The sequence below is a fragment of the Ochotona curzoniae genome, unplaced genomic scaffold, assembly GCF_017591425.1.
Source record: "Ochotona curzoniae isolate NIBS_2020 unplaced genomic scaffold, NIBS_Ocur_1.0 scaffold_274, whole genome shotgun sequence".
Lineage (NCBI taxonomy): Eukaryota > Metazoa > Chordata > Mammalia > Lagomorpha > Ochotonidae > Ochotona > Ochotona curzoniae.
Genome location: NW_024467101.1, coordinates 7,563,726 through 7,576,679, shown reverse-complemented (window position 1 = coordinate 7,576,679; position 12,954 = coordinate 7,563,726). Strand labels below are relative to the sequence as shown.

Sequence of the window (12,954 nt, the reverse complement as noted above, 5' to 3'; positions counted from 1 at the left end):
GCTTCACAGTGTCCCCTCTTCCTTGCTGTGTGATCCTAGCCAACTGATTTCTACTCAGGGGCAACGGGAGACAGCAACAGTGCCCAAGTCACTGAGTTCTGGGAAAAACAGGCTGAGACACTGCCCACGGGGCACCTCGCCCAGTGCCGGGATGATCACATGACCAGCACACACGCCTCCACACACAATTACACACAGACCCACACAAAACAGCACACATACACAACCACACACACCCACAAATACAACCACCCAGACCCACACACAAATCCAGCTACACACAACACAGAGATCTACATGCAAACATAATCACACATTACTCACAACCACACATGCACGGGGAAATGCAACTACGTACCATGCATGGCACACACACAGCCACACATATACAACCACACAGACCCACAAATACAACCACGTACAGATCTACACACACAATCATACACACTACACACAAGCAGATACACACACAACCACACAACAAATGGAGAAATGCAACTACATACCATGTACAGCACATACACAATTACACACAAATGCCCACAACCACACACACACATCCACGCACCATTTCCAATGTTGGCAGTTTGTGGCTGCCACTTGTATACGTGTGTGCCCAACCCCTGGCATCCCCTCCCCAGGCACCACTGCCATTTTGGGGTCCCCCCAGCCCAAGGCCCCTCCAGTCACCACCGCTAAGGCCGCTTAACAAAAACACATCAAATTCTTTACTGCTGAGGTCCACCACTTTAAGGGGAGGTAGGAACTAAAACATTTTTTTTTCGTTTGAGATTTTAATTTAAAAAAACAACAACAAAAACAGAAACGGTATCATTAGTCTAATACTGACCTCGGTTAGACCCTCTCCGTGAGCAGCGAGCCCAGTCCCGGCTGGCTGTGTCCCCCACAAGAGCCCCCACCTCACCCCCGGGGGGTCCGGGGAGGCACCAGGCAGGGGCAGGGGGTAGCCAGCACCAGCAGGTGCCTGCCCCCGCGCTCCTGCAGCGCGCACGCACTTGCATGGAGGAGCGGAGGAGGAGGAACCGGGCAGGTGGGGGTGGGGTGGTGGAGGAGTGGAGAACGGGGGGAGTGGGGCTACGGGGCGCGGTGGGCATGTCACCACCGCAAAAAGTCCCGAATGAGCTTCCAGAGCTTGGTGATCCACAGGTTGACCCCGAGGTCCATCAGGTACTGGATCTCGGGCGTGAGCATGCGCCGGCAGAGCTGCGCGTGCCGCTGCCCGATGCTCTTCTTGAGGTTGTAACCTAGGATGGACTTGGCACCCAGGGGCTGCCAGGGCTGCATGGCCTCGTCCTGGATGGCGGCCGCATCCACGGGCTGACCTCCGTCGATGCAAATGCGGCGCATCCGCTCGTTGGCGCAGCGCAGGGCGGCCACCTCGCGGGCCATACGCTCGCGCCCGAAGGCATCCACCCTGCGCCAGAAGCTGGCATTGAAGTGGCGGTAGAGGCGCGCGTCCAGCATGTTCCAGGCCGTGGCGCGGCGGTACAAGTCACCCGAGAGCCGGGGCACGGCTGAGTCGCGGCGGGCGTTCAGCTTGAAGTAGACAACGTCCTCCAGTTCCCAGCACAACAGGTCCTTGAGCAGCACGAGCGACTCGTCGAAATACTCCTGCAGCAGCACCAGATGGAAGCGGCGCTCCACCTCAAGGATGTGCTCCTGCACCTGCGGGCTGCGCGGGTCCAGGCCGCTGTCATAACCCAGGTCGAAGAAGAGCAGGTTGCGGAGGTAGTGCGCGTTGTAGCCGTTGGGGTCGTAGTAGCGTTCGGGGTCTTGCAGGAACTCGGCCAGCTTGTCGTCGCTCGTCAGTTTCCAAGTCAAGGGTACCACCGGCCCGAAGTAGTGGAAGGAGGACTCGAAGAGGCGCGCGGGGTCGCGCAGCACCGTGATGAAGGTGGCATTGGGCGGCACGAGGCTCCGCACCTCGTCGTAGTGGAAACGCATGTGGTTGCATATGATGTTGAAGCAGGCGCCAGGCTGGTAGTCTTGCACCAGGCTGCGCACGAAGAAGGCCGGGTAGTCGAAGTCGTTGCGGCCATTGGGGAAGGCGAACTTGAGCCCGTGCTTCTGGCCAAAGCGAAACAGAATGTTGAGCAGCGTGCTGCTGGCTGTCTTGTGCGTCTTCATGAACACTATGTTGCGGCGAGGCTGGCACGCAGAGCTATTGCTGGTTGGTGCTGGCTCTGACTCCTCTGGGGGTGGCAAACAGGGTGCTGTGTCCTCCTGCGGCCTGCTGGAAAGAGAGCAGTGGTGAAGGGGGATAGGGGAGGCAAGGAGGGAGCCTGCTGTGGGGGGCCAGGAGAGCCTCCCCGGGGGGTTCAGCACCCATGGCCTGGGCTCAGACAGGAAGCTGGGATACGGGGAGGACAGGGCCACATGGTGGTGCAGAAGGTAAAGGTGCCCAACTGGCTCCCAGCTAATGAAAGACTGGCCCAGTGCTTGGGTCTCCACAGCCACACAGGTGACCCAGATGGAGTTCCTAACTTCTGATTCCTGACTTGGACCTCTCCCAGCCCTGGCCATCGTGGCCACTTGGAGTGGGATCCAGTGGACAGAAGTTGTCTGTAACTCTGCCTTTGAAGTTGATAAATATAGGAACAGGCTCCTGGCTCCTGGCTTTGGATCAGCTGAACTCTGGCCGTTGCAGTACTTGGGGAGTGAATCATCAGGCAGAAGATTTTCCTCTCTGTTTCTCCTCCTCGCTGTATATCTGACTTTCCAATAAAAATAAATGAATCTTTAAAAAAAGAAAGAATTATTATTTTTCTTTGAAAGGCAGATTTTACAGAGAAAGAAGGAGAGACAGAGATATTCTGTCCCCTGATTCACTCCCCAAATGGCTGCAATGGCCAGAGCTGATCCAGTCAGGAGCCAGGAGCCTCCTCCAGGTCTCCCTCGCGGGTGCAGGGTCCCAAGGCTTTGGGCTGTCCTTGACTGCTTTCCCAGGCCACAAGCAGGGAGCTGGATGGGAAGTGGAACAGTGGAGACACAAACTGGTGCCTGTATGGGATACCTGCACTGTAAGATGAAAGATTAACTTGATGAGTCACCAAATCAGCCCCATAAATCTTACAAGGAGATATGGGATGGGTGTACCATCAGGAGCCTGGGCCCCGCGTGGATGCCTGAACCAGCGGTTCTCTTGTCTCTGGCCTGGGTTTCCTCATCTGTGAAAAGGGCAGCCCTCCCCCCCACCCCCCGTTTTCAGTGTCCGTAACAGAGGCACATGTTAAGCACGTTAAGGGAGGCAGATCCGTGTGGTCATTGTGGGGAAACTGCCATCAGTTTCCATAAACATGCTGTTACAAGCTGAACGGAATCCATGACCAGCAATCTCCTCTGGTGCCATGCAATACCTTCCTACCTAATGCTGCAACCCACCCGTGGCGAGGGACATGGCCTGATGTTTAGGGGAGATTCCTGGCCCTGCTACTGGAGCCCTGTCCACAGGCAGAGTGAACCCTTGCTACCCCGTAAGATGGACGCCACCATTGCCCCCATTTCTCAGGTGGGCACACCAAGTTCTTGTCTCCACTTGCTCTCCCCCAACCTCACCTTCAGGGAATTTCTGTCCGGTACAGCCTAGTACGGGGTGGGGCAAGGCGGGGATGGGGAGCGGTTGCTAGGATTACCTAGGTGGGAGCGGCGAGAATCACAGGGAACCACACACCTCCCCATTGCATACACACCCCACCACACCCCCACCGCACCCCCGCCGCCCCCCAACCCTTCCTGGGTACCCCGCCACTCACGAGGAGGTCATGCCTGCGTGCAGCGGGGGGGCGGCGTAGGAGTAGAGCAGCAGCAAGAAGCTGGTGAAGAGCGCGCCCAGGAGCAGCCCCTTGGCCATGGACTCCCAGCGTTTCTTCTGGGGTGGCGGCGGCATCTCAGACACCTGAGGGGAGAGAGACGCGTCAGGAGCGCCTGCCGGCTGGGGGCGCCACTGTTTGTGCAGCAGCCGCCCCTCAGCGGGGTTCCTGTCAGGCAAGGTCAAGGGGGCGCCGGCGGGCGGAAGTGACAGAGACAGACAGACACGGGGTCGCTGTGGGGAAGCTGAGGAGAGGGCTAAGCCACGCTGCGCCCTGGCGCGGGGCTGGGTCCATTCTGGAGGCAGCTGAGCGACATGGCCCCGTTCTTCATGCCCCTTGAGGGCTTCGAAAGGAAAAAGGAAGCGGCAGACCCCTCCTCCCAAGATCGGGGTGGGGTTCCTTGAACTTGGCACCTTTATCTGTCAGAGGGCCCCATGTCTCCCTACTCCCACCTGCCCCGTGAGGGGCCAGGGGAGTGCTTCATCTCCCCCTCCCCAAGTCAGACTGCCTAAACTTGAATTTCAGACAGGTGATGGATTGAAAAAAACAAAACACATTTAGTATAAGTAGGTCCCAAATCTTGCATGAGATATACTTATATATACTTTTAAAAATAAAATAAAATAATAATAATAATAACTAATATTCCAGCTTAACTGGGTGTCCTAAACATTGTCCTTTTGATTTATTTGAGGGAAAGGATAAATCTGAACGAGGCAACCCAATGTGCAAAACAGGGACCATTTAGGCCAAGGGGTCAGTCCGGGAGAGACCCCCCCACTGCTTGCACTGCCACCCTTCACTACCACTGCCTCAGCTCAGGGAGCTGCAAAACCAGCTCCCAAAACTTTCCACTCTTCCTCCTGGCTCACACAGCACCAGGCCCCAAGTCCCTAAGGCCACAAGCAGAGGTCACACATACTCACTTGTCACGGCACACACATGGGAAATTCCATGGCCACCATCCTTAGGGACAGAAGCCTCCCTGGTTCAGGGGAGGATTTCACACTCCCCACCCCCGTTCCCTGACCCTGGGAAAGCGAGGCCCTTTGTTGGCTTGGCAAGGGGGTCAGGGTTGGGAGTGGGGAATATTTCCAGAGGTGGTGGTGTCACAGAATCACAGGGAACCCCCCTCCCACACACATACACACATACACCCTCAGCCCCAGTCCTCCAACCCTCAGTTTCCCTCCGAGCCTCTTGGACTGTGCACCATAGGAAGGATACACTTGGGCAAGCACACAAAGTCACCTCAGCAAAGACGGTTACCACAGCTTTATCAGAAACGGAACAACAACAACAAGGACTGAGGACCCGTGACATAAATCAAGGTCCATTCCCAGAGAAGTCATCTGGAGATATTAAAAACAAACCAACCAAAAACCCCAACAAGGTTGGAGGCCAGAGGGGGTTGAGCAGACACAGGAGCCGGCCCACAGGCCCTGAGCTTCAGGGTTGTGTTTCACAGCCAGCCCTGTGATGCTGGTGCAGCAGAGCGGGGAGTGCTGGGAGCCCCTCCTCTCCTCCCCAGTGGAGAAGCTGGGCTCCGAGAAAGGGACCAGGATTCTCCTCAAGCCTCCCGAATCCCTGGGGGGCCTGCTCCCAGCCCTGGGTAAGGTGTGGCCAGGGTGTGTGTGTGTGTGTGTGTGTTTTGGGGGACCCTCCTTCAATACTTCAGTCTCCTGCCCCCTAGGGGCCCAGCAGCAAACACAGCCAGCCTCAGGGACTCGAGCCTAAAACGGTCCTCAGGCCTCCCTGGGCCTCCTGATTCTCTCCTCTGAACTAGGGGCGAAGGGATGGGGTCTCTGGGGAGGGGCGTGCTCCCCTCTGCACAGCCCAGGGCCCACCCCCCGCCTCAGCTGCTCCACTCACCGAAGTGCGTCTCAGAGCTCCAGGGAGCGGCTGTGTGGGTGCAGGCTCTAAGTGAAGCTCAGGCTGGGCAACAGGGGGCAGAGCGGCCTCCCAGCTGCCAATCAAGGCTTCTCCTGGCCTCGCCCCCACCCCACTCCCTCCATCTTCTTACTGGCTCATTCCGTTCATTCATTTTGTTCTCCTAGCTGAACTTCCTCAAACCTGGGCACCAACCCCTGCGGTGTTCTGGGTCCAGCTGGTTGCTGGGACATGGGGATGAGAGGGGACCGGGTCATCTCAGCCTTAGGGTTGAACTTCCTGACTCCTCCCAGACATCATCTCCACCCCACCGTTCCCCCTCAGTGCACCCTGACTTCCAGAGCTATGTGACCTGCCCAGGGTCGCTCCACAAGGCAGCAACAGGCTAGGCTTCAGACCTCCACTCTCTTCCCGATTCCTGCCATCCCCACAAGGTGTATCTCAAGCCCCAAGCAGGAAGGGGCAGAGGCCGGAGAAGGTATTGCACATGGCCAGGAGGGGGCAGGCACAGCAGGGTCTGCCATCCGAGGGCTGAGCAAGCAGTCAGGATGAGAGGACATCTGTAGGCAGCTCTGGTGATGGGTCCCTCCTATGCTGGCCATCTGATATGGCCCAAGGTTTCGGGGATTCCTTCATGTCTGGCCTCTCTGATGTACATCTGGGCAGCTGCCTAGCTTTCTGCAACCCCAGGCAGAGCCCTCCCACCCACCGCCCCATGGAGTAAACAGAGACCCCAGGAGGCCTCCCTCAGTGGGCAGCCAGGAGCCTGGCTTGAAGGTGAGGTTCAAGGAGAGATCAATAAGCCTTAATGATTAATAGTGACCGTGGGGAAATCTCATCACCATTATCAACTCCGGAGCCTGAACGTGCAGATGCAGGTCCCCACTGAGTCCACCGGTGACTCATCCCCGGGCCTTGCTGGGCCTGGCACAGGGTGAATGTTTGATGAATGACCCCACCCCCGTGACTCCTCCCTTGGGACACACGGTGGACACACACGAGGCACGGAGCGGGCCAGAGAGCATGGTACAGGCAGACAACAGCCGGGCCAGGCAGGAGATGGGTGGGTGTCTCCATCTCCAGGAGGGAGAGTGTGACACGGGAGTCACATGTGTGACAGCCAAGCGTGTACTGGAGCATGCGTGTAACATGGAACCAGTTCCCTTAGCAAAAAATAATAATATATATATAATAAAATCATAAAATCATAAAATGAACACAAACAAAAATAGAGTAGACTGGATCATGGACACAATGGTTTAACTGCTGTGCTAACCCAACAGCCCTCTTCTGAATCCCGGCTCTGCTGTCTTCCGGCTGGGTGTTCCAGGCAAGCCTGTGGCACTCGCAGGGCCTCAAGTTCTCTACACCGGTGACATCGACCCTCCCTGCAGGGTGCTGGGCAGACCCTTTGCATTTCCGCACCCCTCGTCCCAGGGTTGCTCATGCAGGTGGATGGTCAGTGACATGGCCGGCCAGCACTGCTGCCCCCATCTTACAGGGCCCCAGCCAGTTTAGATACAGGCCAAGCTCCCCCAGGGTCCCCCATGGCCTTGGAGCTGAAGAGAGAGGCAGGAGAAGTTGTGTGTCAGAGGGCCACCCTGGAGGTTGCACAGCACAGCAGCAGCAGACATAAGACTAGAAACAGAGTCCCCTGCTTCCTCTACCCGTGGGGAGGGTCCATCTACAGCCAGCCCATCCATTCTGGACCTTCCCCCACCTTGCGCTACCCTAGCCATAGCAAACCTCCATCAGTGCAGGCTTCCAGGCCCAGTCACCCTGCTGTTTAACAGCAGCAGAGCAGTGCACATGGAAACCGAGAGCAGGATGGGAAACCTGAGCCTGGACCACCTCCACCAGGCAGGCCTCCGTCCCAGAGTGTCCTGTTCACCCCCTGACTCCCCCCGTCACAGGGGAAGAGGGACCACACTCACCTCAGTGGTGGCTGTCCCTTTCTTCTCCCTGCCCGAGCCACGGCTGATTCCCTGTGGTCACTGGGAGACAAGAGCGCTCCAATGACACCCAACAGCAGGCAGGCAGGCTGGTTGGCTGGCTGACTCATGAATATTTATGAGTGTCCTGGGAAAGGGGTGGGGGAACAGGTGCCCCTCAGTACCCTGCAGTTGGTACCCTAGCCTTCAGGAGCTGCCTGCCTGTATACACACACACACACACACACACACACACACACACACACACACACACACACACACACACTGGACTTTCAGGCAGCCTCATTCATTGAAGGGCTCAGCAAACCCCTGATTGTCCTTGAGCCAAGGACACAGCAAAGCATGAGAGCTCTGCAGAGAGCCCAGGGCAGGTTCCAAGGGGGAAGGTGGAGGGAGGGAGGGACGGGGAGGCAGCAGGAGCTGGGAGGCGGGGTGGCAGCAGGGCTGGTGGGGGCAGTGAGGCCAGAATACTCCAACTGCCCCTATGTCCCGATGTGGTGCGCCTCTGTTAGCCCACTCCAATTCCTCCTGGATGAGAAACTACGGGGTTCCCCCAAAGGAAATCACCTGACCAACGCCACACAGCTAGCCGAGAACAGATCAAGCCAGAGTGCCAGAGCAGACTTGCCAGGCACGGAGGCTTGAAGATGCTGAGGCTGCACAACCAGGGACCCAAAGGGGATGGCAACCTTGCAGGAGCCCCAAAGAACAAGCACTTGACCCAGCCTGGTGAGATGTCACTCCCTGAGCTCAAAATCCTGCTTCCTATATTTGGTTTAGATTCTTTCCTCTCTGCATGAGCTCCCACCGCGGTGCATCTGCCAAACACTTTCACCACAGCTGAGCTTGTGCCAATGCTGTGCTCTTCAAGTTCTAGATCTGGAGGAGGGGAAGGTGGCATGGTGGCAGAGCCAGCAAAGCTGCTGCCTGCTATGTCAGCACCCTACCTGTGCATTGGTTCAACCCCTCTGCCCTAATTCTGATCCAGCCCCATGTTAATGCACCTGGGAAGGCAGCAGAAGATTGCCCAGGCGCTTGGGCCGCTGTCATCCACGTGGGAGACCCAGGAGGAGTTCTAAGTTCCTCGCTTCAGCCTGGTCCAGATCTGACCGTTGCAGCCATTTGGGGAGTGAATAAACAGATGCAAGCTCTCTCTTTCTCTCTGCCTTTCTTTAAAAAAAATTAAAAAAAAAAAAAGCACTCCTGAATTGTGAGCCATGTAGTTGTCCAGCCTTGGGTATTCCCCAGACAGAAGGTTCTAGGAAGCCTGTGTTGTTACCCTGATGAGTTACCATCATTGCTGGGAACTGGTCATTTTCCACACCAAGCACTCTCCCAGGTTCACAGTTATCAGCGCTGCCAAGATGGCAGGCACCTGCCCAGCCGGGAAGCAGCATCCTGGAGCTAGAGCGGTCCCGGGAGAGGTCCAAAGGCCTGAACTCTCTCAACATTAAAGTCAGGTATGTTATAGAGGCGCTTTACCATTTGCTTTTGTAATTGTGCCTTAAGCGCTGAGCTTGTTTAAAGACAGTTTTATGGGAGAGGGGTTGAAGAGGGCAGAGCTGGCATCCAATAGCAGGGGCCGGAGCTTTATGAGCATGGACTCTGAACCAGATAGGATTCGGTGCTGAACGCCAAGTGTTCTGAAACATGTGTGCTCCTCATAATCCTCGCAGTGCAGTGCCAGCTCCCACCCCAGAACTGGGGGAGAGGTGAGATGCTTACCCAGGCAGGGATACACAGAGCTCTGGCCCTCCCCGCTCAGTCAGGCTTTCAGGCCTGGCTTGGCTCCTGGCTCCAGCTTCTTGCACCCTGGCAAGATGCTTCCAGTATTTGGATCCATGCCATCCACGGGGGAGACCCGGCTTGAGTGTCTGGCTGGCTAATGTAGCCATTTGTTGGGGTGAACTAGCAAATGGTATCTCTGTCTCTCTCCCTTTTTCCGTCTCTCAAATCAAAAATAAAATTTAGGACCAGCACCACGGCATAACAGGTTAAGCCTCCACTTGCAGCACCAGCATTCCCATATGAGAGCTGGTTCAAGTCCCAGTGGCTTTACTTCAATCCAGTTCACTGTTTGTGGCCTGGGAAAGCAGCAGAGGGGGGCCCAAGTTTTTGGGCTCTGGTATCCACATGGGAGACCCTGACTTCAGACAGGATTACAAGAAAATGAGAATGAAGCTGCCATGGTACCAAGCCCTTGGGGCTTGTCTGTGACAGCAGTAAAATTAGCTAATGAGCCTATTGGCATAGAATGAAGCTTGTAGAGAGAAAAGCTTCCACAAGGGTCCAGGGCAGTGGACTAACTCAATCATTCAGCCTGGCTGGCATGTCTATGTGTGGGCCACTAAAGGGTTAGGTGGGCAGGGGAGACTAAGGCACAGCCAGGAAGGAGAGCAAGGGCCAGTGGGGTGTACAGGGCCTTGGGAAGCATGCGTTGGAGGCTTGGCACACCTGTTCGGGTATGAGAAGACCTAAACCATTGGATGTCGAAAACAAGAGTCTGGGGCTGAAGCCAGTCCCCAAGCAAGGGGAAGCTGAGGAAGGCCAGGCTTGATGCTGGGGAGGGAACGGACAAGGTCCAGTTCTGCTTAGGACACATTGAGCCTGTGGGAGGCCTGGGATACTCCCTGTATGTCCAGAGATCAGGGGCCATGGGCACAGCGGCACCAAGCAAGACTACAGGGATAAATAGACCGAGTTGCAAGGAAAGAGGGTGATGAGGAGAAGAACGGCGTTGGCACCATGGTGCAGAAGGCTACGGTGCCACGTGGGTGCCTGTTTGAGTCCCAGCCACTCCACTTCCTATCGAGCTCCCTGCTAATAACAGTCTGGAAAAGCAGCAGAGGATGGCACATGTGCTTGGGCTCCTGCACCTATGTCTGTCCCTATTATACACAGAACGCAACTCTGACGCAGCCTCGAGCGTTTTGAGTGCGCCTTCTCAGAGCCAGCAAGTGCCCCCTGCCACCCTCCCGCACCCCGTGACTGATGAACAGAAGCTAAGATGAGATCCGAGCAGTGCACTCCCGACGGGGCGGTGTGTCACCGCAGCCTCATCTCCAGTTCCTGTCATGTCTTTTTCTCCATTTCACAGACGAGAAAACACAAGCCCAGAGGGAGAGGTGAACTCAGAGGTGCCTGACATCAGCTGGCAAGTTCAACGCCTGTCTGAAAAGACGCCCGTTGACTTTTTGTCCTGCATTGCATTTCTCTGATGGCACATAAGAGCTCCTTTGAAAATCTGTCGAAAACCAAGCCCAAAGGTAGGCTTATTCTTGCTTCCAAAGACATTGCAATCCAAGCATAGCTATGTCTCATACACATGCATACACACACAGTGACGAAAGAGGCTGGGGGATTTTGGAGAGCAAATTAAAGTAGAAAAGAAAGACATTTGGATCAGTGCAGTAGCTCAACAGGATAATCCTACACCTTTCAGTGCCAGCATCCCATGTGGGCACTGGTTCTTGTCCTGGCTGCTCCACTTCCTATATAGTTCTCTGCTTATGGCCTGAGAAAGCAGTGGAGGATGGCCCAAAGCCTTGGAAACCTGCACCTATATGGGAGACCCGAAAGAAGCTCCTGGTTCCTGGCTTTGAATCAACTCAGTTGTAGCCTATTAGGGAGTGAACCAGGGGATAGAAGACCTATTTTTCTGTCTCCCCTTCTTTCTGTAAATCTACTTTTCAAATAAAAGTAAGTAAATATTAAAAAAAAAAAAGATATTTCCATGGTCAACCATTGCCTCTGGCTGGTAAAGCAGGGCTGCGTGCTAATGTGCTAGTTCAAGCCACTCCCATACTCAGCTATGTGGCCAGCCAAGTCCCTGAACTTCTGTGGGAAAGGGGCAGCAAGGGCCTGAGAGGGAGTCCCCAAGGTAGGTTGCATGGGTGAAAACACAGTTGGGTGAGGCTGGCCCTCCAGGGAGCACCCTGGAGCAGGTGACTTGCAAAAGATCTAGAAGCTTCCCACGCTAAGCCCTTCTGGAGGGGAATATTGGAGTTGAGACTTGGAGATCACCTGGTTGGCATAAGGGGTGGAAAATACTGCCCCGTTGGCTCCTCTTTGCTGGTGCCCAAGCCCACTTTCATGTGTGGTTACCCCTGATATCTCACTGCTCCTTTGCCCCCCTTGGCCAGAGGTATCAGAGGAGATACCAGGCTTGGCAGCAAAGAAGGGCAATGTTCTTTGATGATTCAGAAAGCTATTTTTTCATCTTGTCAGTAAACCGTGACAAAGGGCAAGCCGCACACACCCAGAAGTTCAACGGAGCCTCTCTTGGGGCCAAGGAGATGCCAAGAAGACATCTGTTAGCTCCATGGGACCAGGGCAGGGGCTCACACAGGCCGGGCTGGTAAAGTTGTGAAGGAATTTGATGCCAAGATCAGAAGGACCGGGAGCCCATGTGTGCCCACCACATTATCTTCATCCCAGCACAATCACATGCCCTCCTGGTGGTGGGTGGGAGGAGCTGCCCCTTGCAGGGCAGAGAGGCAAGTCATAAGTTCCTCAAAGTCATGACCCTCCCCCCTCTCCCATCCCTCAGAGGATGCTCATTCTCCATCCTTCACAAGGTGCCTCCAAGAGTTTTCAAAGGATGGTGATGCACCACTTTGCCTAAGTTATAAACAACACTAGGAAGGGCTTTTTTTTCTTTACTTTTTTCAAGATACTGGTCACTTGTTCTTGCACAGTGCCCTGGGCTGCATGCACACCTACTGCTGGGATCTTGCTGGGACCTGGTGGTCAATCTTGATTTGGCCATTCTCCCATAAGTAACTAACTTGCTGCGAGGTTCAGTACAAGGCTGAGCCCTCTGCACGGGCTTGGCGCACACTCAGTGTTGTGCCTGGCGCACACTCAGTGTTGTGTCTGAGGCTTGCCGCCAGCTTGCCAGCACCCCACCACCCATCTTGACCTGGCTGGAGGCAGAGGGGCAAGCAAGATCTGCCAGTTGCTGAGCCCCGGAGGGCTAAAGATCCCGTGTTTCTCACACTCCCGACTCAAGCTGCCCCAATCCTTGTGTATTTCACATCTTGCAAAACAGAGATGGGAGTCATGGTAACTCAGGATGTGGCACCAGCCAGGGCTAGGGAGTCCTCCAAAGCCCACACTTGACCTCTGCCCCCAAACCAGTTGTGGGAAAGCTGGTAAGCTGTGGGCCCCTCTCCCCATTTCCTCCCACTGCCGAGCCCTCACCTGGTGACTGCAGTGGGGCCCCAGCCCTGTGTCTCCACTGGATACCTCTGCTTCATTCTGCCCCACCCTATGCCACCCAG

General features: G+C 55.6%; 1 protein-coding gene across 2 annotated transcripts; it reads right to left on the bottom strand.

The window, feature by feature from the left end:
• Positions 1 to 1,102: 1,102 nt before the first annotated feature.
• GAL3ST1 (galactose-3-O-sulfotransferase 1) lies at positions 1,103 to 3,922 on the bottom strand. 2 transcript variants are annotated; one of them, XM_041003729.1, is made up of 2 exons: positions 3,774 to 3,922; positions 1,103 to 2,251 (listed from the first exon to the last, which is right to left on the bottom strand). In XM_041003729.1, the coding sequence occupies exons 1-2, from the start codon at positions 3,905 to 3,907 to the stop codon at positions 1,117 to 1,119; spliced, it is 1,269 nt and encodes a 422-aa protein (XP_040859663.1). In that variant the 5' UTR covers positions 3,908 to 3,922; the 3' UTR covers positions 1,103 to 1,116. The 2 variants fall into 2 exon arrangements, with proteins under 2 accessions (XP_040859663.1, XP_040859662.1); XM_041003728.1 differs by having other exon boundaries at positions 1,103 to 2,254; positions 3,774 to 3,919.
• Positions 3,923 to 12,954: the final 9,032 nt, after the last annotated feature.